Source organism: Pimephales promelas, chromosome 19 (genome assembly GCF_988280905.1).
Source record: "Pimephales promelas chromosome 19, fPimPro1.hap1.1, whole genome shotgun sequence".
In the NCBI taxonomy this organism is placed as follows: Eukaryota; Metazoa; Chordata; class Actinopteri; order Cypriniformes; family Leuciscidae; genus Pimephales; species Pimephales promelas.
This window is the reverse complement of record NC_142787.1, coordinates 16,417,198-16,443,522: the sequence shown is the minus strand read 5'-3', so window position 1 is coordinate 16,443,522 and position 26,325 is coordinate 16,417,198. Positions and strand designations below refer to the sequence as shown.

At 36.3% G+C, this 26,325-nt stretch overlaps 1 protein-coding gene across 2 annotated transcripts in view; it reads left to right on the top strand.

Annotated features, from left to right (window-relative positions):
- The first annotated feature begins 473 nt into the window (after positions 1-473).
- arhgap24 (Rho GTPase activating protein 24) overlaps positions 474-26,325 on the top strand; it is a 133,447-nt gene continuing 107,595 nt past the window's right edge. The window contains exons 1-2 of one of the 2 annotated variants that reach the window (XM_089124034.1): positions 474-628; positions 24,448-24,656. In XM_089124034.1, coding sequence (XP_088980160.1) covers positions 24,468-24,656 — 189 coding nt within the window. In that variant the 5' untranslated portion in view covers positions 474-628; positions 24,448-24,467. Of the gene's footprint in view, positions 629-3,491; positions 3,915-24,447; positions 24,657-26,325 lie in introns of those variants that run through there. The other variant, XM_089124033.1, reaches the window with a different exon arrangement.

Below are 26,325 nucleotides of genomic sequence, written 5' to 3'. Positions count from 1 at the left end.
TTTTGTTCTGTTAGTACACTTATTTGCTGTTAAGAGACAATTTTTTTGGCTTCCATTATGGAAAGAAGACTAGTGGAAAGGTGTTATACTTAATCTATTTGGGTCAGCAGATTTTAATAACAGTATCTTTCAAGGAGACAGAAATCCCCACTTCTGTGTCACTTTGCATACACCAAACATTCCAGTTTTATTACTTAGATTAAGTTCAACTTATTGTTTGCACATTATATAAGCATATTCATAATAACACGAGGGCATCCCAAAGGCTCCAAGTCAAAGTTAATAGCCATGGGTCTAATGAGTACAAATGGTGTTCAATAAATAATGAATCTTTGTGCCTCAAAAGTTAATTCAGACCTTCCATGATGAGTCAGACTTTCCAGTGGTCGTCACCACGGCAACAGTTTGATGATCCCAGTAAGCATTGTGACCTCTGTCTCTCCTTGTGCATTGTAGGAAATAGAATATCAGCAGCTGTTGCGCAGTGGGTGATTTCTGCACTTCATCCAGCATGGCTGGCCAACATAACCACCATGATTAATAATGACACAGAGATCTGGAACCTCTTGAGTGGACGGCACACTGCGCCAATGAAGCGAGGCGGATTTCAATCTGGATACAGAAAAAGGTTAATGTTTTTAATCGTTCTAATCATGAGAAAGATATGTATGCTTCTTTTTTAATATGTGTTAAAGCCAGTGTAGCTTAAATCGACCTGTTCAGTGGTGTGAGTTTACACAGTATCGTATTGCATTAAAATCTGAGGCATCTGCCCAGAATAACAGCTCCAAAAATACTTTTAAGTTAGATTTTAAAGGCTTAGATGTTCATACGTAATGGGCCATAAAAGCAGGTCAGAGTGATAATTGCAACCACAAGTTACTGTAAGGTTTTTATTTTTACTTGCTACTTTTTATTGACTGAATAAATAAAGTTTTCCAGATGCCTAAGTCTTCAATATGCTCCCCCCCCCCTCTATTAAAACATCGCAGCATCTTATGCAAACAACACACACATATATATATATATATATATATATATATATATATATATATAAAAACACAAAATAAATAATCCGTGCATCATTACAGACTGTACCAGGTTTTATTTATTATCAAATGCTTAGTATGAGTCAGATTTCATTCAGATCAAGATCCAAATTCAGGTACAAATCCATATTCAAATCTATACACCCATATCCATACCCAAAATCAGATGCAAAAATATGTTCAGATCCATATTGAGATCCAACTTCAGGTTCAAATCCACATTTAAATCTAGACCCAGATCCAAAACTATATTCATATCCAGATTCAAATCCACATTTTATTCTAGACTCGGATCAAAAAACATATTTAGATCCAGATTCGGATCCAAATTCATATTCAAATCCACATTTAAATTTATACCTGGATCCAAAACTACGTTCAGATCCAGATTCAGATCCGATTTCAGATTCAAATCCACATTTAAATCTGGACCCAGATCCAAAACTATATTCAGATCAAATTTCAGGTCAAGATTGGGATCCAGAGTCAGGTCCCAATAGAGATTCCATTAGGTCCAGATCATTTTATTACTTTTTTTAAAATTATTATTCAATTTATTAAATGAATTAAAAATTGTTCATTAATTAAATCAAATCTCATTCCAAAAATCCACATTTAAATCTAGACCCAGATTCAAAACTATATTGAGATCTACGTAGATTCAGATCCTAAATCACATCCCATTAGATCCAGATTCAGTTATTGGAATTTAGATTCAATTGAAGTATATTCAAAGACTAGCATGAGTCAGATTCAGATTTGTCGATGTATATTCATGTTCACGGACATCTTACATACAGTAGCCAATACAATGATGGTATTATACCCTTGAGACAGCCATTAGTCTCAAAGCTGTACAAGAAAACTCTATAACTCACAACAGCAGTAATAAAGTCTGTAACAGCAGTCAGTCCTCCCTCAACCTCATACACACACGTCTCTCTCCTCCTGCCTGACTCTACTTGAATCTGTGCAGCAATCTTGTCAACAGGACCACTGAGAAAACACTACAATTTAAGAAACATCTCAAACAAAAGCATCCTGTCCTGATAAACAGAAGCATCTTTTTGGAGATAAGATAATTTACTTGTATGTGCCTGAAAGTGTATTGTACAAAAAAAAATTGATCAAAAGAATCATGAACCAACGTTCAATTTCCGTTTCATGATATACCTCCAATATTACATGCACAGTCTGTCCACACAATATGGCCAGCACATTTAATTTTAAGATAATCCTCTTTCTGACACGACACTTGATTTAACCTTGCTTTGGCATTTTCTCATTTCCAGGAACATTGGTTTCCCACCTTGGATTACAGCGGCACTTCCTCTTGCATAGGCTATATATTAAACGTCTTTTCTTTTTTTGTTTTTTTGTTTAAATGGTTGAGGAGCCCCACCCTGTTGCCACATTGTGTTTGATGGTTTGATAAGACAGTCATGAAAAAGCAAAGCTCAGGAATGTAGGCTGTCTGATGTTAGACCTCTGTTTGAAGTGTCACTATGACACAAAGATCAAGCCACAGTTAAGCTGAAAGGGTTTCATTTAGTCATAAATGCTGTATGGATTTATGGGAACCAAAACAATTTAGAGACAAGTTTTGACCAGATTTTAGTCAAAATAAAAGTCTTGAGCCAAGATCAGATTTTTAATCAAAGAACTGATTTGATTAAACTAAATTTCTTTAAATAAAATAATTATTACATCACAGACATAAAGACTTGGAGGGCAGGCTTTTGTTGTTCTGTCAGTTTTGTCAAATGTCAGTTTCAAGAGTGAGGCCATTGTGTAAGGTGATTGACATGTGACAAAGGAATATCACTCCTCCAGGTATTCTTTTAAAACACTGTGTATTTTTTTTTTGACTAGAATTTTGTGTAAAACCCACAAATAAAGTAATAAACCCCAGTAAAATAATTTGTGTGATGAGGGAGTTTGGTATACCTGTTCCTTGTTGATATTAAAAAGATGTCGTGTGTCCCATATTTAGAATAAGAACTTCGCGAATCGCTCTTTTGAGTCGGTTCTCTTCATTGAATCGGTCATTGTGGAAACTCACGCACTGAATCATTTGAGGGGATCCGATCGGGGTCTGTAAAAAATAGCTTTACTCAGATCACAGAAAACAAAAAGTTCACTGAGTGGATATTTAGATACATCCATTAACTAAACTTGCAGATGCCATCGTTTGCCAGCGATGCAGAAGTCACCTGCGTGTGAGCCGATTGTGAACGACTCTGTACTGCAGGTGCGGACATTTTTAGACCAAAAGCAAATTGAAAACCCAATACTAGAATAAGAAAGACAACCATCTCGCATTTGGTGGCAGTGATGGAGACTGTCACTGTGATTCTGTATGCAATTGAACCGAACAGGGAGTTTGTGTGTGAGGTGTTCGAATCTCTCCTCCTCTCACACTTCCTCAAACAAGCTCACGCTCTCTCGCTCTGAGGTCGCAGTCCTCCTGTCTGTGTATCGGCAATGCTCGTGTGTAGTGTGTGACTGTACGTTGAGGGGCTGAACTCAAAGCCCCCCCCGTGGTCGTCCTGACTGAGAGCTAAGGGAGGCTGTCGATTTCCCCAAGAGACCCCATTGCAGGTGGTGTGTGAGCAGTGAGGGGAAAAGTTTATGACAGCTCTGCTGTTTTCGGTTCTCGGTTGCCCCATGGAGCTTTTTGATTTTACGGATGCAGCTACAGACTTTTTACCAGGCTGTCTGACTCAGTAATGCACTTGTATCGGACAGAGTCACGTTCGGGATTGCATATTGGGTTACAGTGAATCCACGTAACAGTTACTGGATTGGTTTTTGAAAAAATTCCACTTCATTTCTGTGGACGTTTTCTGGATAGCAGTTCTCAAGGTAAAAATAGTCTGTTTACAGTCATTTGGATGCTGCTAATGACAAGTTGGCTGTGTGAATGTGGTTGTTTTGCTGCCGTGAGACGCATAGCCTATATTGTTTTGCTAAGCTGTAACGTTATGTAGAGGTCATCCAGCACTAAAGTATGGATTGCAGCTATATTTATTTCTGTCATAGCCACAGAAACACAGAATGAACTATAATCAGTGTGTAATAGGCTAGGTGTTGCTCTTTATGGGTTGGTTTGTATGTCAGTCAGTGACAACAGCGTCTTGCTGTGTGACATCTTGTAGCCTATACTTTGTCTGTAACTAAACAAGTTTCAAAAAGTTTCAAATATTTTGTTATTTTAAAGTTATTTTTTTAAATATGACGTAAGAAATATTTTATTTTTAAGAAATGCTACATATCAATGGCTCGAATGACATGCTATCTTAAATCTTGATATAAAAAAGTGCATGCATGTCATTTTGTCAACTTCCCATGTTAAACAAGCCTTAATAAGTTCCATATATCATTGTTTGACAAAGGTATGATTTGACAATTTTAGGAAGTGTTAAAATAGCTCAGATGTTCTTACCTACTTGTGTTGGGCATCCATAGGTTAGAGTTCTCATTTTTATATTCTTTGTCTCAGATATTTCTCCTAAAATTCGTAAGGAGTAATAATAATAGACTAACGATGGTACAGTAACAGTAGAGGTAAAAAAAAAAAAAGTGTGAAAGCATTAGCAGGGTAATTTCAGCTTGGAAGATTTGAATGCAGACTTTGGCAAATTATGCATATTGAGAAGATATTTTCTAAAGCTAGAGGAGACACATGAGATTACTGGGGTGTTTTTCTCAGGAGAAAAACCAAGGGATTTAAAGGGTTAGTTCACCCTAAAATGTCAATTTTGTCATTAATTACTTACCCTCATGTCATGTCGTTCCAATCCTCATTCATCTTCGGAACACAATTTGATGAAATCCGAAAGCTTTCTGACCCCCTATAGACTGCAACTAGGCTAACCGCCACTTTCAAGGCCCAGAAAGGTAAAGACATTGTTGAAATAGTACATAGTGGTTCGACCTTAATTTTGAAGCGACAATAATACTTTTGTACACAACCACCCCCCCCCCCCCCCCAAAAAAAAAAAAAAATAAAAATAAAAATAAAAAGATAAAGTCAACATTGACATAGAAGTGAATAATTTTTTTATTTTTTTTTGCGCACAAAAAGTATTCTTGTCACTTCATAACCTTAAGGTTGGACCACTGGAGTCAAATGGACTATTTAAATGATGTATTTACTACCTTTCTGGGCCTTGGAAGTGTTATCGTTGCAGGGAGGGTCAGAAACTCTCGGGTTTAGTTAAAAATGTCTTCATTTGTATTCTGAAGATGAACAAAGGTCTTGGAATAGAATGAGGGTGAGTAATTAATAACAGAATTTTCATTTTTGGGTGAACTAAGCTGTTAAGCTATTTGCTGCTCTTCATTTATTCTCATTGCTATCGACACCGATTGAGATTGTCTCTCGATTGCTCTCGATTGTCGTATTTATTTTTTATGAACAGAGAAGAATCTCATTTTGTGTACTAATAAATTCTGCTTGGAGTCAGTTTGAGTTTCATGTTGAGTTAGAGGAGGTGTGGAGGTGAGTGGCAGAGCGGGAGAGGTAGATGGAGATGCAGATAGAAACTAATGAAAGGAAGAGGCAGGAATGAACAACAAGCTGTCAGCTCTCTGACACTGTAGGAGATGATATCTGGAAGAGAAGGACGTACACAGTTCAACAATAATTCAGAAAGAGAATGGGTCATGCTGATCAGATCTGTGTGCTTAATTATTTAATTTCGTTATGCAACTGAGATTTTAAAGACATCTCATTTGTGATTTTTCTTTTATGGGTGATATCATATACAAAACATACTGTACCGGAGGTCCTAACCCTCTTCCAATCTTCTAACCTTATTACGACACATTATGGTGATTTAACGCTGATGGAAGAACGTTATTTGCCAGTAAGGGGAGAGCGACATAACCGTAGCTATTTAGAGGAGTGATCTCCTTTCATTTCCCCTATCAAACCCTGCATGACCCAACGCTGTGATTGTGTTTGTGATGCGGGCTTGTCTGTCTCTGTCTCGTTCAGGCATTGCGTGCAGCTCGCTGTAAACCATCTCATCTGCTGTTTGGGAGCATTCAAAGTCCGAGAGGGAAATTCATTGCGTCACTTTTGCGTCACTATTTTAGCCTTTGTTTTCAGTCTTATTCACTATGTTATTTAAAAATGTTAGTGTAGATTTGCCAGCAATCCTGGCAGCAGTAATTCATCGATTAGTGATGAAATGATGGAGATTGGTGTTGTAGCACTATTATGTAGCACACATTTGCCACATTTGGATTGATTTACCCAAAAATTTGGATTTAAATTTATCGGCCAATATATTGGTTATCGGCTTTCAAATATAAAGAATAAAAGAAAATATAGAAAAACAGGAAAAGAATTATCTTCATAGCACAGCTGATTGGTTGCTGTTGCATCAATGCAGCCAATGAGCTTTCTGCTCAAACATTGGCTCCACCTGCTACAAGGTTAATTCATGTGTTACATGTCCAGCAGCATGTCTTACATGGTCACAGCAATATTCGTGAATGTATTGACCGTAGCAAGTCTAGGTACTTGCCCTGCTGCCACAGATCTATAGGGGATTATCACGCTTCCGGGTGTCATGGGCGGGATTTGTCAACTTTGTGCATGTCCGCTTCCGACGCAGTTCAAAAATGCCTGAGACGCAACATGACATCATGACTTTTGCGTAAACATACAAACACACGCGGAATGACGCGGACGTTAATGGCGTAGACATACACGCATACACGCGGATAGCTCAAAATGCTTAGAGATAACACGCCACTTGACTCGAAAGTGGCGTGTTATCTCTAAGCATTTTGAGCTATCCGCGTGTATGCGTGTATGTCTACGCCATTAACGTCCGCGTCATTCCGCGTGTCTGTACACGCAGTCAAATCTCCAGTCATAAAATGCCATTAACCCCAGTGACGGTTAAGTTTAGGGATGGTGTTGAGGTAAGTCATATCTTTTTTTACCTAGGATGGCATACACACGCTACTTCATGAGATCAGTCTGCGAGACGAATGCTATTTATGTCACTGCTCTGTTCCACTTTGTAAATCTAACCAACAACGCCAACCCTACTTAAGTTTTCATGGATTCCCGACTGAATTGAGTATAAGGAAGAAGTGGATTAAAATTTTGAAATAAAACAAGGTAGCACGTTTGTTTGCAGCTGGCACTTTAGTGAATCAGACTAATTTACCAGGGATGCCATATAAATAAACTTAGTGTAGTCCTTCATCAGTTCGCCAGCGAGATCGGTGATTCAACGGAAGAGGCAGTGCACAAAGATCACAGAATCCGGAAGTACTACGTATCAGCGTGATAATCCCCTATTCCACCAAGACCAAATACATTGACATTGCCATATTCATTACCACGCCAATCTCTATTACCATAGTACCAATCTCCCAAAAGTTGTCACGACAGAATTATTGGTTATCGCTACCGGCCAAAATTTTCAATCCCTATCCCAATCTATAAGACTTTCATTCATCTTCGGAACATAAATGAAGATATTTTTTAATGAAATCTGAGAGATCTCTGTCCCTCTATGGAAAGTCTATTTAAGTCTGACTCTTCGAAATATTAAAAAAAAAAGGTGATGATACACAGGGCAACTTTTTGAGCAATGTTGCTGGGAAATCTTGCTGAGCGATTTTTGCTTGTACACTCTTCCATTGAAAATGGGCAAAACATTTCTATCTGGATAATTTAGATCAGTCGTGGATTGTGGTCTGAAAAGTTCTAGGTTTGGCAAAAGTTTCTCACCTGGTTGTGAAAGCAGTAAAGGTCTAGAGACTAACACAGTATGGTCTAACGTGGGTTCTGTCTCTCATCTGGTTGCCCGTTGACGGCAACATTGCCCTAAAAGTTGCCCTGTGTATCATCACCTCAACAGATTTAATTTAGGCTTGTATTCAGAGAAACAATGATAAGAAAACATACCTGTACACTGTGTACAGTACATACGTCCTACCCCTGTTCCATGTACTTACCTTATATTAGCCTGTACTTTCTAGGTAAGTACACTGTAAGTACCCTGAAAGTACTGGACTGTAAAAGGAAGCGTTACCGAGCATTCAAATTTTGTAAACACTCTAGAACTGTAAGGTTCATTCTGGCCTGTCACACCTGCATGTTTGTGCTCCCACAAGAACCAATGAGGTTTGTTTTTGCGTTTTGAGCAAGTAGAGTTGAGCTTCTGTTTACCATATTTAAGTGCTTAAATATGTTAGCTGATCAATGTTTATGTGTGAATAAAAGCCTAAATTAAATCGGTTAATCATATAGCTAACACGTTCATGTCTCTTCAGAAGACTTGGATTAAACTGCTCACTTCATGTTTTTTTTTTTCATACTTGGACTTTATACACTCACCTAAAGGATTGTTAGGAACACCTGTTACAATTTCTCATTAAGGCAATTATCTAATCAACCAATCAGCAGTTGCTTCAATGCATTAAGGGGTGTGGTCCTGGTCAAGACAATCTCCTGAACACCATGAACTGAATGTCAGAATGGGAAAGAAAGGTGATTTAAGCAATTTTGAGCGTGGAATGGTTGTTGGCGTCAGACGGGCCGGTCTGAGTATTTCACAATCTGCTCAGTTACTGGGATTTTCACACACAACCATTTCTAGGATTTACAAAAAATGGTGTGAAAAGGGAAAAACATCTAGTACTATGCGGCAGTCCTGTGGGTGAAAATGCCTTGTTGATACTAGAGGTCAGAGGAGAATGGGCCGACTGATTCAAGCTGATAGAAGACCAACTTTGACTGAAATAACCACTTGTTACAACCGAGGTATGCAGCAAAGCATTTTTGAAGCCACAACATGCACAACCTTGAGGCGGATGGGCTACAACAGCAAAAGACCCCACCGGGTACCACTCATCTCCACTACAAATAGGGAAAAGAGGCTACAGTTTGTAAGAGCTCACCAAAATTGGACAGTTGAAGACTGGAAAAATGTTGCCTAGTCTGATGAGTCTCGATTTCTGTTGAGACATTCAGATGGTAGAGTCAGAATTTGGCGTAAACAGAATGAGAACATGGATCCATCATGCCTTGTTACCACTGTGCAGGCTGGTGATGGTGTAATGGTGTGGGGGATGTTTTCTTGGCACACTTTAGGCCCCTTAGTGCCAATTGGGCATCGTTTAAATGCCACGGCCTACCTGAGCATTGTTTCTGACCATGTCCATCCCTTTTTGGCCACCATGTACTCCTCTAATGGTTTCTTCCAGCAGGATAATGCACCATGTCACAAAGCTTGAATCATTTAAAATTGTTTTCTTGAACATGACAATGAGTTTACTGCACTAAAATGGCCCCCACAGTCACCAGATCTCAACCCAATAGAGCATCTTTGGTATGTGGTGGAACGGGAGCTTTGTGCCCTTGATGTGCCTCCCACAAATCTCCATCAACTGCAAGATGCTATCCTATCAATATGGGCCAACATTTCTAAAGAATGCTTTCAGGACCTCGTTGAATCAATGCCACTAAGGCAGTTAAGGCAGTTCTGAAGGCAAAAGGGGGTCAAACACAGTATTAGTATGTTCCTGTGTTCCTAATAATCCTTTAGGTGAGTGTAGACTTTCAATTGGGGGATAGAGATTTCTTTAAGAATATCTACATTTGTGTTCTGAAGATAAACAAAGTCTTATAGGTTTGGAACATCATAATTGATGACAGAATTTTCTCATTCTGTTTAAGAGCCAATGCTGTGCAATTATTTTTTTTTTGTAATTTCTTTATTGAATCAGATGCTAAAACAACACAGCTTGTGAATTTCTCCCAGAACAAGTTGAATGATATCTTTATTTTAAAAGACTCTACAGAAGGGAACTGACTTGAATTGTGGTTTGCAAAGTTCTAGGTTTGGCAAAAGTTTCTCACCTGGTTGTGAAAGCAGTAAAGGTCTAGATACTAAGAATATGGTCTAACTTGTCTAAACCGTCTGAACCTCAAAAAAAAAAAAAAAAAAAAACATTGACACTCAGGCGGCCCATTGAACTGCCAAAATCAGAGCCAAATCCATCCCAATCTGAAGGTGGCTGCAATATCATCATCACAATCCTTAACAATAGGTTTTATTTTTAGAAAGTCTTTTTTCCCTTTGTATGTACAAAAAAAGCCAGAGTTTCTTCCGGGGCCAACACCCATCGACTTACCAACCACTTCTGCTAAAATTTCCCCAAATGACTCAGACAGTCATATGCTTAGATGTGTGGTTTTGCACAGATGTAAGAAGGATTCCTCAAGGGGAGTTTATTTTAATAACCATATTTGTACCATTTAGAACTTGACTTGTGGCAATGTGAAAGATATTTATATATGACCTTATCAATTTTTAATTTCTCATTAAAGTTCACCAATCTTGAAAATTCTGCCATCATGTACTCGATGTAATGATTTAAACATTAGAATGTTTAATCTACTCCGTGGAACACAAAAATTATGCAGAACGACCATCAAGTTCCTAAATACTTTTGCCATTCAAAAGTTTGGGGTTGGTAGGATTTGTGATGTTTTCAAAAGAAGTCTCTTATGAACACAAGGTTATCTCCAATATACAATTAAAATGGTAAAATTGTGAAAAATAATTGTTAAAATAATACAACCCCCCCCCCCCCCCCCCCAATATATTTTTTTAAATGTCATTTATTCCTGTGATAAACAAAGCTGATTTGCTTTCAGTATTTTTATCCAGTCTTCAGTATCACATGATGGTTCAGAAATCATTCTAATAATCAAATATTGTTTCTTAAGAAATATTTTTATTATCAGCCATGTTGAATATACGTGTTCAGCTTATTTTTTTTTTACTTTTTATTTTGAACTGATAATTTTTTACAGGATATTATGGTGAAAAGAAAGTTTACAGAACCACATTTATTTGGAATACTTATCTTTTGTAATAAATATAAAACGTGTTTACTGTCACTTTTGATACCTTGCTGAATAAAACCACTAATTTCTTTAAAAAAATAAAAATAAAATAAATCTAACTGATCTTGCACATTTGAATGGTACTCCTGACATATAAAAAAAAAAATCATCATCTAAAATCTCTTGAAATGACTGTATTGAAACAATGTATGTCCAAATTAAAATGGAAACAGGAAGTGGAACCATACTTTTGCTGAATCTTCTAAAACGGGTGAAAGGAAGCAGCATGCCCTTATGACATCATACTCACTTGATTCTTATGTCACATGTGTCAGTCAAACAGCAGTGACAGTCGAACCCTGACCACACTGTCAGAAAGACGTATCTCACAGCACTCTGTGGTTTTGGCAAGTTCTCTCCAGATCAACACACTTATCCATCAGTGCTAGAAACCCTCTAAAGTTGAGGATTCTTCAGCAGACACACATTCTTATATTCTGATTCTTATGTCAGTTAATATCAAAAGAAATTCTCTTTTAATAAATGCAATTGTTTTTTAATTAGTACTGAATTAAAATGCTTATTTCCACTGCAATGCATTCTGGGATTGGTTCATTCATAAAGGATATACATTAATTGAATTTATTTCCTATTATTTACTAAAATCTTGTTACGCAACCTTACACGCAAGGTCATGACATGGCTAAAATGCACAATTCTTTCTCCTCTCTGCTTTCTGTGTGTCTTTTCAGACATCAATATCTCTAATGCTTTTGTGGTCTGGGTACAAGGGCTTTGTGTTTCACGGTCAGTTGGGTTGACTGTGTCCGGCAGCATTAGCTGTCACAGAAGTGACCAGCAGCTGTCAGACTGAAGCACAGACAGGCCGACAGACAGACAGATGGCTGGGATAAAGCCCACGACGTGCCTGTTTTAGACCACTCACTACTGGCTGATATAAAGAATGCATGACCACTCAAGGGATTTACTGCCCTGCCTTTGGGGCAACTGAAAATGCCAGATTAATGACCTCTTTACATCTTAACGCCCCTTTAATAAGCAATGTTTTGTGGGTTTTCAGTGGTTCTGGTTTAGCACACAAGCACTAGTTGATGAATCTGCTGCAGGTGCACTGAACTTTTCGCAAAGACCAATGGGTGCTAGGAGGTTTCTAGTTTTTTTGTTGTTGATATCCAAATATCTATTATACAGTTCCTTCTAACATGGCTTGCTTGTCATATTTTTTTTATGTTTTTGAAAGTCTCTTATATGCTCAGGGCTGCATTTATTTAATAATAAATTGGAATGTAATATTGTGAAATATTATTACAATTTAAAATAATATTTGGGATTTAAATAATTTTTTGTTTTTGTTTTGTTCATATAATATAAAATGTGAATTTTCAGCATCATTACTCCAGTCTTCAGTGTCACAAGGTAATTTAGAAATTATTTGAATATGCATTTCTTATAAAAATCAATTTTGAAAACATTTGTGCTGGTTAATATATATATATATTTTTTTTTGGCTGAAATTTGCCATTTTTTAATTATCGAACAATTTAAGGCATTCTTGCTGAATAAAAGTATAATGTTTTCTTTTTTTTAATCCTTGAAAGAGGGTTAAGTGGGTGTATGTGTGTGTGAATGAGTGACATTATACAACACAAATAATTGTTTTACGTTTTAGTATTACATTTTACATCCATTCAACATTCTGGCTAAACATTTTCACTGAACTCATTGCAGTGCATTCTGAAATCTCCATAACAGGAGTTGCTGCCTTAGAATTGAGATATATTAGATAGTTCAGTGTTTCAGCATAACTTATAATCCCTAAAATTATAGTCCAGGTGGCCAGATCTCTCTCTATTTCTCTTTCTTCTCTCTCATGAGCTGGAGAAAGTGGTTCCCAGTAATAAAAGGGCCAAACAAAGCCGTGTCAAACACCGAGGACTGCTCTGTGTGCTCAGCTTTGTCACATTCCCATGTGCAGAGCAAACATGCTTAGCAAGCAAAGAGTTGTAAGCGTGAGCAGATGCTGCTACAAGAGAGATCTCAAATGAGTCCAAATGTGTCAGATCACAATTCATAAGCATCGCATACATTAGGATGAACCTTTCTTCTACAGGTGGTGATGGTTTTTAGAGGATCTCTCTGAGCAAATTAATTAAAGTTGCGATATTTATTGCTAGACAAATAAATAACGACACATCTTGCTTATTTACTCAGCACATTGGAAGATATATCAATCAACATGTACCATGTAGTCAGAAGATTCACGCACACATGAAAATTACCTTTAGTTTCAAAAGAGGTCAAAATAAATGATTAGATTGTCCAGGCGGGATCAAATTTGTCAAAGGAGGCCCAAGTCTGCCCTCAAAACAATAGGTAATTGGGACTGAAATCACAAAATCCATGTTTGCGAGACATCCTCAGGGAAAACTTGTCCTCTCTGCTTTAGTTTCCAAGTTCTTGCAGGAACAGTCTTGTCAAGTGATTCATTATATCTGATTGAGATGTATGTTACTGAAAACTAAACAGGATGTTTTTTTTTTTTTTTTTTTATCCGTGTGCCAAGGAACACAAGTCCAACATTGACATACATTTAAAATCCTCTATGAGGCATAATACCACAGATTGGAAAATAACATCCCATGGGATCGTTGTGTTTTTCATTGATTGATGTTGGCACTCATACACACATGGCGTTTTCTGTCCATTGTAATGAATGTCAGTAGTCTCCGAGTCCATTGTTTACTTGTTCCAAATGGATGGCTTAAAATGTTTATTTGTTCTTTGAGATTGATCAGGAGCGATTAATAAAGTGTATGGAGCCAGTGGCTGAAGATTCACCGCAGTGAATGCCTGGATCTGCATGTTAATGTTACACTTTCACAGTCATGCTGCAGTTTCTGCAGAGATCAGTGAGCAGCTTTTACTGTGTTTTACTAGAACACAGGTGTTCTGGGCATAGAACGTCACTGTGAATGTAAGTCATGTTTTAGCTGGTGCTTTTATTTGAAGCTGTTGGTTTTCTTCATTGGTTGTTTAACAGAATTCAGACTCAGAATTTAGATGATAAAGTGTCAATGTCTCTGTAAAAATGTGCAAAACTTAAATTGTTGGCTGTTAAAAATAAGAGAAGACTTGTGGGTTTTCAAAAGTTTGGTCTTGGAGGTTGTCCATGAAAATGTTTTGCAGGTTTTCAAAAGCAAAGCCAGAATATTTCAGAATATTTACATGTTAGGCATTTGCATTTTGTATGCAAATCACTCACAATATGCTATGCAATTTGGTGGAAATGTTATAGATAGATTCCTAAATAATTATAATAATTTAAGGAAGCAATGGAAAAAACTTTTGGGGGTTTTTGAACAAAATGACCATAGTTTGTTGTTAAGTAACCATATTTTTGGATATACTGTAATCTTGTTAATGAGGAGCCATTGGTCTATTGTTTGGTATAGTCTTAACTGCAAATAACACAGTTACACGAACTGTGAATTTTCATTAGGTTTTAGATCAGTGTGTCCCAGTGAGAGACCGTCTAACCATCTTCTCCTTTCCATAAACATGGGATTTTGTTCCCTCTGGAGATTTTCTTGGATGCATGTTCCTGTTAATGGATATTGTTCTCATATTCCCACACCAGACTCAGACAAACACACATACACAGCCCCAAGGTCAAAGAGTGTAAGATATTTAGTGTAAGATTCCAGAATTGTGAATAAAAACAAACAAACAAACTAGACTGCTGAATAAGGTCAGTGTAAGGGTGAAAATTATACATTATTATTATTATTATTATTATTATTATTTTTGACAATAAAAAGAACACGCAGTTAACAGAGCCATTGTTTCTTTTACCATATATTGAGCTAAAGAAACAAAAAGAGTGATATCATTGTTGTCAGATTTTATTGCTGATTTGAAATATAGTATTGAAATGTTGGAATGCATGACATTAATTTTGACAATATGACAAGCTGATAATTAACAGATAAATGTACAAAAATGTAAATAAAAACATTAAAAACTAAAATCAGTTGTTTTAAATTCTACAAGGTCATTTAGGCATCACAATATAATGTACTGTATGTAAAACATTTCAAAATTTAACAATGTTTTTTCAATAAAATACATGTTTTACATATAATAAAATGTATATTTTAGACATTTAAGTGCTAGAGGATGGTTGGGGTCATCTAAATATAATAATAAGAGAAATAATCATGCACAATTAAGCCAATGTAGTGATTATTTTTTTAATAAAAAAACGGTATTGATCAATATTGTGTATATATTGACTGATAATGATAAAAAAAATATATATAAAAAACACTATGATAAAGATATGGTATATTGTTTACCCTTGAAATTACTGAAATTATGTCTTGACTTGATGGCATGTAAAATGGCATGTAATTTCACATCTGCATTGATATGTGTGATACATGATATATGTATGCATGTATTTGTGTGTATGTATGTAATCCTTTATTAATTTGTATCTATTCCTCATTTTTTTGCTTTCTGAATTTTTAAACTAGAAAAAACTGGAGATCTGATAAAGATTAATATTAATAATGCACTTATTTAGCAGACTGCAGGGGATATTTAATTCATGAAGCTCATCAATAAAGTCCTTCATGCCAGAAAGAGAGGCTGTGCGGGAGGACACGTCTGTCTCCGTCATCAAAAGTCCAATCATCCGCCCACATGAGCACACACACACTCACTCATTCACACATACTGTAGACAAGCACCCCACTCGACGCCTATCTTGTCACCTCCGCTATTATCTGGTTATCTCATTAGCCTCATCAGTTGTTTGACATGATAATTGAGGGAAAGAGCAGGGCTTTACTAAATTGTACAAAGGGAAATTATGCAAACAGGAAAATTGAGTGTCGCTCGACTAGCAGAGACGTTAGATTTCATTCACCTCTCTGATGTGTGTTTCCATGATTACACACATGAGGATGTCTTATGAAGCCTCATTCTGCTTTTGTACAAAGCAAACAGAAAATTATGTTTTCCATTTTCTGTGGAAAATGTGAGTTGTGCTTAAACAAGCTAAGCTCGCTGCAAAGTGGCTATAGTGTGTTGTGTGGTTGCCGAGATGTTGTTTTGCGGTTGCTAGGGTGTTCTAAATGCTTGTTAGGTGGTTATTCACCAAGCATCACTAATAAGAACAACAGTCAAATGTTTTCTAAATTATATTTGGCATCTCCAGCGCATCCAGGCCTTTTTTTATTTGATAGAGAGAGCGATAAAAAGTTGTTTTTGTAATATGTAATAGAGTTTTAGTCTCTGATTATTGTGGTAAGAGTCTGTGTTTGATGTTTTGAGCATTCCCAGCGTCCCTGTCGCAGCTGTTGGGTCTTCAGAGAGAAGTTTATAGATGGGAAACTTCAGTGACGCCCCACACAGACAGCAGACAGCACTAATATATCACAGAGCCATAGACTTGGCATATTAACAGTGTTTTACTGTATTTATAGACTCATTCAAACCAGGTGCATTAGAAAAGTCAAATCTCAAAACATAATGGCATCTATGTAGACTGTCCCTATTGTATTGGAGACAGGTAATTAAAACTGTTGGTTTATATTTGTGTAAGGATATGTTCTGAATGAAATCCTGACTGCATACTTAAAAAAAAAAACCTTTTAGCAGCTGTCACTGGACATTGCAATTTCGAAATGCCGCAATGCATATAACAGACATAATAAAACATTGATAGATTCATGTTATTTTTTTTCTGATAAAACTGAATACACATTTAGTGCCACTCACAGGACATTTGATCTCGAAAGTGTCACGAAATGTGCAAAATGCAGCATAATGTTGTTTTGTAGAAATGTCGCCACAGGCACATTTTCCCTGTTCATGTGTTGTTTTTGGAATAATACACACAAATGAAGAAAAAAACAGATACATTGTGGAAGTAAATAAGGTCAATTTGGAGTTCATGTTGTTCATGTAAACTCTGGGCAGATTAGATAATAATTCTAGAAAAGATTGTGGCTGATATTACTTTGGTTCACTATTGGAAATGTAAAGTCAATTGTACATTACATTCTGTGCAATGTGTGCTCAAGCTGTATGCTGTGTACTTTAGCAAATTTAGTGTCATCCAGATATTCCATGCATATTGAAAATTTGCATAATGCCCACAGTTTACATACTATGCGGCAGAAATAATAAGAGTAGTGTGACAGTATGCGATTCCATACTTAGCTTCAGTGTGTGTGACGGCAGTGCATCAGTCATCAGCAGGGTCTCTCTCCAGTCTCCACAGCCCTGCACTTGCTAAGCAAATGACGCTAATCGAGCAGACTGCTAAGGCGGCACATCTGGAGTTCATCGTGTCCCACACACTTACACACACCACCACCTCTGTGCATGTGATAACGTGGCAGTGCTGCTTTTCTCACTGTGAAATTACTTTTACTGCAGGAAACAACACTAGGCCTATACAGTTTTTTTTTACTTTATAGTCCAGCTACTTTCTCAGAAGATACATTTACAGAAAATACAACTCATAATTTATCGCATAAAATTCTGAGGAGTGATTTGAATTATTCTTTCAATCAGTTCAGGTATGTGCATGAACCATCTCAATGAACCAATTCTGAATAAATCAGACTTTCAAATTACATCTGAAAGAGAGTGCAAAAGTCAATTTTGCTCAATCACTCTCAAACACTCTTTACACTGCCCCTATTATGCTATTTTAAAAATTCTTAATGAAGTTTTGGAGGTCTTCTACAATATGTTTGCGTGCATCCAAGGTCAAAAAACACTTTCATTTTCTCATAATATACAATATACAGTGCACATCAAGTCATTTCTCAAAGGGTCTGAAACAGTTTGTTCGAAGATTCAGTCTCTCTAAAGCCCTCCTTTCTGCGAGTCTACTCTGCTCTGATTGGTCAGATGGCTCAGTCTGTTGTGATTTTATCTACTCTGCTCCGATTGGTCAGATGGCTCAGTCTGTTGTGATTTTATCTACTCTGCTCTGATTGGTCAGATGGCTCAGTCTGTTGTGATTGATCTACTCTGCTCTGATTGGTCATATGGCTCTGTCTGTTGTGATTGATCTACTCTGCTCTGATTGGTCAGATGGCTCAGTCTGTTGTGATTTTATCTACTCTGCTCTGATTGGTCAGATGGCTCAGTCTGTTGTGATTTTATCTACTCTGCTCTGATTGGTCAGATGGCTCAGTCTGTTGTGATTGATCTACTCTGCTCTGATTGGTCAGATGGCTCAGTCTGTTGTGATTTTATCTACTCTGCTCTGATTGGTCAGATGGCTCAGTCTGTTGTGATTGATCTACTCTGCTCTGATTGGTCAGATGGCTCAGTCTGTTGTGATTGATCTACTCTGCTCTGATTGGTCAGATGGCTCAGTCTGTTGTGATTTTATCTACTCTGCTCTGATTGGTCAGATGGCTCAGTCTGTTGTGATTGATCTACTCTGCTCTGATTGGTCAGATGGCTCAGTCTGTTGTGATTGATATACTCTGCTCTGATTGATCACATGGTCCAGTCTGTTGTGATTGATCTACTCTGCTTTGATTGGTCAGATGGCTCAGTCTGTTGTGATTGATCTACTCTGCTCTGATTGGTCAGATGGCTCAGTCTGTTGTGATTGATATACTCTGCTCTGATTGATCAGATGGCTCAGTCTGTTGTGATTTGATCTACTCTGCTCTGATTGGTCAGATGGTCCAGTCTGTTGTGATTTGATCTACTCTGCTCTGATTGGTCAGATGGCTCAGTCTGTTGTGATTGATCTACTCTGCTTTGATTGGTCATATTGGCCCAGTCTGTTGTGATTGTGATTTGATCTACTCGGCTTTGATTGGTCAGAAGGTCCAGTCTGTTGTGATTGATCTACTCTGCTCTGACTGGTCAGATGGCTCAGTCTGTTGTGATTGATCTACTCTGCTTTGATTGGTCAGATGGTCCAGTCTGTTGTGATTGATCTACTCTGCTTTGATTGGTCAGATGGTTCAGTCTGTTGTGTTTGATCTACTCTGCTTTGATTGGTCAGATGGTTCAGTCTGTTGTGATTGATCTACTCTGCTCTGATTGGTGTTATTGGCCCAGTCTGTTGGGATTTGGTCCACCACTTACAAACACGGAAATGAAACACCATAACCAGATCTGAATTTAAGCTCCAGAGTCTTCCTCAGCACTTGATACGAACAATGGTGAATCAATTCCAGCACGAGTCTTCATCCTTTTGAAGTGCATGCAAAGTGGATCTGAAAACAGCATCTTCTCGAGGCAGGCAGCCAATGAATACAATAACGTTATTTGTCTTTGATCTTTAAAACTTTTTAGACCTTTTACATTCACAATCAATATTACAGGTAATATTCGAAAAGCCTAATATATGGGCACTTCACAATTCTCTTAATTTTTATTGGCATCTATGGTTCCATTAAGAATCTTATCATCCATCCTTTCCACTGGACAAAATGTTCTTTTTAGGTTTTTAGTTAGTTCCTCACACTAAGAATATATATTTTTATATTCAAACTAAAATGGTCCTTCTATGGGCTTCCTGTGAAAACCCCTTTTTTTAACATTTAGTTTTAAGTGTGAAAATGATTTGAATGAAGTCATGACCTTGCTTACTTATTAATAGTTTTGAGTTGTTATGTATTGATAGTTACATCATTTTAGCTTCCCGCTGAAGGAACAAAATGGCAAACAGTGTGTGCATGTCCCCGTTTGAACCTTTTTTTGGGTCTCCAGCGCCATCAGCATTGAGAAACAACATCATCTGAGTTCATTTCCGAAGCTGTTTGAGGAAATTAGATGCAGGGGCAGTATTTCAAAATCCTGTCTGGGGCTCAACATGTTCTGGCTCTGCCACTGTCTGAATCATTAATGAGGCCCAGCACAAGAGAAAATAAGCCTTGACCTCTAAATATGACACGAACAAGAGGATTACTTCTTTATACTTTTTTCCTCTGCATGTGTTATCTATTTTTCTCTGCATGAAGCGTTGCGGTTCTTCAGCAGATCAGAAAATCAGAAAATAAATCCTGAGGTAATCTTCTCAGGGTTATAAAGGAGAAGGACAAGATTATAAATTTGAAGGTTCATACTCATAGTAAAGAATTATGATTCCAATAGTTAGCATCTTGATTCTGAATCTTAACTATGCTACTGTTCTATTTATTTCTATTATTTATTTATTTATTGAAAGAAAGAAATTAATGCGTTCATTTAACAAGGATGCATTAAATTAATCAAAAGTGAGATTTAAAGGAGTAGTTCACTTTAAAAAAAAAACTTTTGCTGATAATTATCTCACCCCCATGTCATCCACGATGTCCATTTCTTTCTTTCTTGAGTCGAAAAGAAATTTAGTTTTTTGATGAAAACATTCCAGGATTTTCTCCATATAACACTTCAATGAGAACCAAACAGTTTAAGGTCCAAATGAGAGTTTCAGTGCAGCTTCAAAGGACTTTAAACGACACCAGACGATGAATAAGGGTCTTATCTAGCGAAACGATCGGTCATTTCAAAAATAAATAAAGTTTAAGTTTTATAAGCATAAATGCTCATCTTGCTCAGTTTTGTGATGAGCGTTCGTGACTCTCCTGTTCAAACTCGTTCATCAAAATGAACAAATCTTTTTTCAAGTCATGACTCGAAGGGTCCTAGATAAGACACTTATTCATCATCTGGTGTCGTTTAAAGCCCTTTGAAGCTGCACTGAAACTCTCATTTGGACTATTTGCATTATTAAAACATAAGCTTACCACTTTGGCAAGCAAGGCAAGCAGATAGTTTTTCTGGCTGGTTATGTATTTTCTCAATTATGTATACCGGAAGTGTATAGTAGTGCTGTCAAATCGATTAATCGTGAATAATCACATCTAACCTAAAAGTGTGTACATTGACTGTAAAGGTGTGTATATAATATACTGTATACAGTACACACACACACACTCCTATATAAACACAAACTTGTACGTTCATTTTCTTCATAACACACACAGACGTGATTCTAACGTTAGCATGTTGCTAAGCTAATGTTTTGGTACTCTAAAAAACACAAAACTTACGTATGCAATACTGAGTGAAATTTTTTGTCAGTGAGAAAGAACACATTTTATCATGTTCTGCACAGTTTTCGTGCGTAATGAATAGTCAAGAGTGCACCTACGATGGTTAAAATGCTCTCTAGAAAAATGTGTGTCTGGTACAACAACACCACAGAGATTTGAATGCTACAGACATACTATGTTCTGCTCTACAAAAAGGAGGTCGCACTGAGGAAAAAAACAAAAAACAAAAGTGATGAATGTGTCCTCGGATGAAAGTCTAGAGCCACTCTTTGAATCGAATCGGAGAAATACAAACTTACTCAATGGAAAGGGTTTCCCACACACACTAGCACACACACAAACAGCAAACACGACACATGCTGAGGCAGTGAGTAACAAATCTACACTGACACACGTGCCATGATCTTGATGTCTCGATGGGCACTAGCATGAAGATTCTAGCTTGGCGGAACCTTCCAGCCGTTCTTCCCTGAAAGATTTCGTCTAAAAACATAAAGATAAAAACCCTTTTATGATTTCTTGCCTTCATGTCTGGCTGTCAAACAGTCACTTAAATGAGCGTCAGGTGTTTGGCCCACTGCCCCGTTTTGCATATGTGATTCCCAGTCTTGTCTCTCTTTGCTGAAGCACTTGTGGTGCACCGATACACATTTATAACTCCAGCTCCCAGCAAAAACAGCAACTGTTTAGATGTTGAATATGTAATGTTTTGTTCCTGGTCGGCGTCTCCTGGCTCTGTGTGTGGCACTGATTTTAATCTCTTGAGCAGAATGTTGTTGTGGAAGGTCTGGTGATCTCGTAGACTCAAGAAAACACACAGTCGTATTCCAACATCTGAGTGTTCTTTTGGCAAGGTGAGAGAGAGAGAGAGAGAATGGAAAGGGAGAGCTAGGGGAGTGAGTGGTGGAGGAGATCAGTTAAAATGCACTGGAGGTCACTTCCTCTCTGGTGACCACAAATTTGCTGAGCTTTTGATTTTATTCATTGCTACCTGAGCTCATAAAGACTTGCAAACATGTTGTGGTCATTGTGAAAGTTATGAATGTCGATAAAGCCAGTGGAGTCAGAGGTCAGACTGTGACTATATATATAAACATGGAATGTTTGTCACATACATTGACATTCAAAAGTTTGGAGACAGATTTTTTTTATTTTTTTGCTTTTATTCTGCAAGGATGCATACAATTGGTTAGTTGAGATTAATGACATTTATTATGGTACGAAAGATTTCTGTTTTAAATAAATGCTCGTATGTTAAACTTTGTATTCATCAAATAATTCTGAAAACAATCTATCACAGGAATGTTTGGTGAAAATTCAGCTTTACCATCGCAGGATTGGTCTACATATTAAAATATATTAAAATAGAATGTTCTAAAAGTTATAAAAGTTAAGTTGTAAACGTAAAATTTGAATAATATTCCACAAATGACCTGTTTTACTGTATTTTTTAAATCAAGTAAACTGTTGAGCATAATATATTCACTTTACTTTTGAATAATATTTACTATAATGTTGCAAGCTGCTTTGGATAAAAGCGTCTGCCAAATGCACACATGCTAAAGTAAATATTATATTAAGTACATTTAATAAATGCATTTCAATGAGTTATTATTTTTATTAGTATAATATTTCTTTATTTTAGTCAACTTTAAAAAAAAAAAAAATTATTAGGGGTACCGTTCGGTACGAGGTTTTCGGCTCGATTTTCGGTGCGCATGTCCGAGCCATTTGGACCATTTTCCTGCCGACCAAGATTTCGTTATTTCAAATGTAGGCGCGTTACGCGTGGCTGGCAAGTGCGCTCATACGCTGAGATAGAGACGCTGACATGGAGATGCTGACATGACCACAACATCAAATGGCAAATGTAAGCGGAACGAAACTGAGCTACTCGTTATTGTGTGGTTGACGGACCGTTTATCGGTTTGGACCAATGCAGTGCGAGCTGATCTTAATCAAGCACTGTTACTACACAGTGTAATACAGTAAAGAAAAAAAAATTAAATTCACCACTGAAGTAATAACATCGCTTTAAAATCTAGTGAGAAACATTCACATTTCTCAACGGATCAAACAGCGCTGATGTCCACAGATCAGCAACATTCACCATGAATTTACTGTAACTGTAACCATGGAAGTTTGGCAGTTTGACAATAACTGCCCTCAAATCTGAACTAAAATAAACCTTTGTTTATAACTACCACAATGTTACATTTAATTTTTTCCAAGGAGCTGTTTTGTTTTATATGCTCCTAAGAAAAGCCAAGAATAGCTCCATCATTGCTCAAAGTAAAAAAAAAAAAAAAAATACATCATACTTTATGATGGTAATTTTAATAAAAATATAATTTAAAAAAATAAATAAATCAAGGAAATTTCAATTTCTCTGGCATTTCTTTCTTTTTGCTCTATCGAAAATGTACCGATCCGTGATTTTTGTGAACCGTTACACCCCTAATAATTATACAATTTATTATATTTGCTTTAGTTTTAAATACAGTAATACTTTATTGTGTATATGAAGAGTTCAGATGCAAAAGCCTCTAAGTGCCATTTGAAATTTTCTTCTAAAATGATCATTTTTATCAAGCTTGTATATTTAAGTTCAGTAATTTCACTTAAATGGCAATGAAGATTACCTATTAATTGTCATTTAAGTGAAATTACTGAACTTAAATATACAAGCTTGATACAAATGGTCATTTTAGAAGAAAATTTCAAATGGCATTTAGAGGCTTTTGCATCTGAACTCTTCATATATATATATATATATATATATATATATATATATATATATATATATATATATATATATATATGAAGAGTACAGATGCAAAAGCCTCTAAGTGCCATTTGAAATTTTCTTCTAAAATGATTATTTTTATCAAGCTTGTATATTTAAGTTCAGTAATTTGTAATTTAAATGGCAATGAAGTGAAAGTAATAATGAAGTGAATGAAATTCAGTAATTTAAATGGCAATGAAGATTACCTATTAATTGTCATTTAAGTGAAATTACTGAACTTAAATATACAAGCTTGATAAAAATGGTCATTTTAGAAGAAAATTTCAAATGGCATTTAGAGGCTTTTGCATCTGAACTCTTCATATATATATATATATATATATATATATATATATATATATTGATATCCCTTAGATCTGAACAAATGTTGTCTGCAATAAATGAGCATTACCTCAGAAGCCAAACTAAAGTTTTGTGAGAATTTCCTTATCTTGACAAATGCAAATGCCACAAGGATGGAGTGAGCAGTATGATGTCATAGCAGGGCAACGAAACCGCCCTTCCTCTGTGACAAAACACCTGCTTGAGGTTAGTCATGTGACTTTTATCCCGCTTTCATTTATATCATATGCTAAAACATTACCGTCTCGTGTACAGGGAGGTTTTCCGGACTGGTGATGGAAGAGCAAGCTGGCAGCGCGGGCAACAGCCCTCAACACGGGCGCGGGTCGGCCAGGCAGGACGTCCTACGATGTGGTTGGCTCCGGAAGCAAGGAGGTTTCGTGAAGACCTGGCACACGCGTTGGTTCGTCCTCCGAGGAGACCAGCTGCACTACTACAAGGACGAGGACGAGACCAAGGCTTTGGTGAGGAAATACTTTTCACTTCTTTACACGCAGATGTGCACATTACATTGTTTACACTCCACACATTTTAGCCAGTTCATTCACACGCAAATATCACGACATTCCTCCAAGTTCAAACCTCATGCCAAGGCCCAAACAAGAGAGGTGAGGAAAGAGTGACCTGCTTTTTACCTCTCATCAACCTCTCCTGAATGATGACTTGTCACGGTTCCTCGTACAACAATGGAGATTTTTATCCTCGAGGTCATGCAGCTGGTCTTGAGTAGGTGGACAAAAGTGTTTGCAATGGAATCAGGCGGGAATTTGAGAAGGTTCCATAAATCTCCCTTAAAACCGTCCCGTCTCGTGCCTCCACAGAGAGGAAGACAGTGAGGCGCACAGGAATATTAAAGATTTACGCCTTCACGTCTGCGTTTTAAGGATCGTATCCTCTATCTTTGAAGTTCCATGTTCTGCTTTAATTTTCATGTTTAATGCTCTGGTGGAGCTTGTCGTAGGTTTCGTTAGCTGTCAGATATTGGATTTCAAGAGTAGGCAGCGTCTTCATTCAGGGTTTGGTTGACAAAGGACACTGAATATGCCTTTTAAAGGAATCCAGAGTCTTTGAAGTTCTTCAGACGAGTACGTTTGAGGTTGTTAAAATACGTGAGAAAGGATCGATGCTGTGAAGCTCTTCTAGAATCCACTGGCAAATATTTACACAAATATGAAAGTCTTTTATCAAAATACTAAAGCGTGTTCTACTTTGAGAAGTTTTGTTGAAAATAAATCTTACAATGACATTTTTTTTGCCCAGGTTTTCATACAATTAGTGCCGTAAGTATTATAAGTAAATATTCTAATAAATAAAAGGTTTTTAAAAAGTGATTTTATTTATCATATTTTTTATAATATTTACTATAATGTTCTAATAATAGTATTATGTGTAATGTTATAATAATATGAAGGAAATATTATAACTATAACTTATTTTTTATTATTATGATCTTTATTGTGGTAATCTAAAATACTTTTTATAATTATGAGCATCATACTATTTATTTTCATATACTTTGGTGTTATTATGATTTTGCTGTGGTATAGGCTAAATCTAAATCAGATTATTTAGATTTACATTTATCATAATTTATACCTAATTGTATACAATATATAATTGTATTTATACCTAAAAGTAAACATTTAATAATATTTTCTATATGTATTACTAATATAATTATTATTTATCTTATATAACCTTTGTTACAATCATCATATTTGATTTATAATTGTAATATTTGCATTGTAATGTTTACTTTAATACACTTTAGTATTAAAAACACTTTACTGTTAGTATACAGTTTTAATAAAATATTTACTTTTACATTTATCATATTTAGTCTATAGTTTCATTAAGTAAACATTTTCTAATATTTACTTTTATTTTGTAATAATGTTTAATTTATAACTTTATAATATTATGTAGTAAATGTAATAAATCAATTATTTATTACTATTCTAGTTTTATTCTAATCATATTTCCTTCATTATTACTGTATAATATTTGCATTATGATATTTATTTGTCTAATAATACATCATAAATAGTATAATACATAAATCCCTCTGTAATATATTTTAGAGCAATTTCCGTGAATAGTGTTTTGTGTGAATGGACTTGTTTGTCTGTAGTC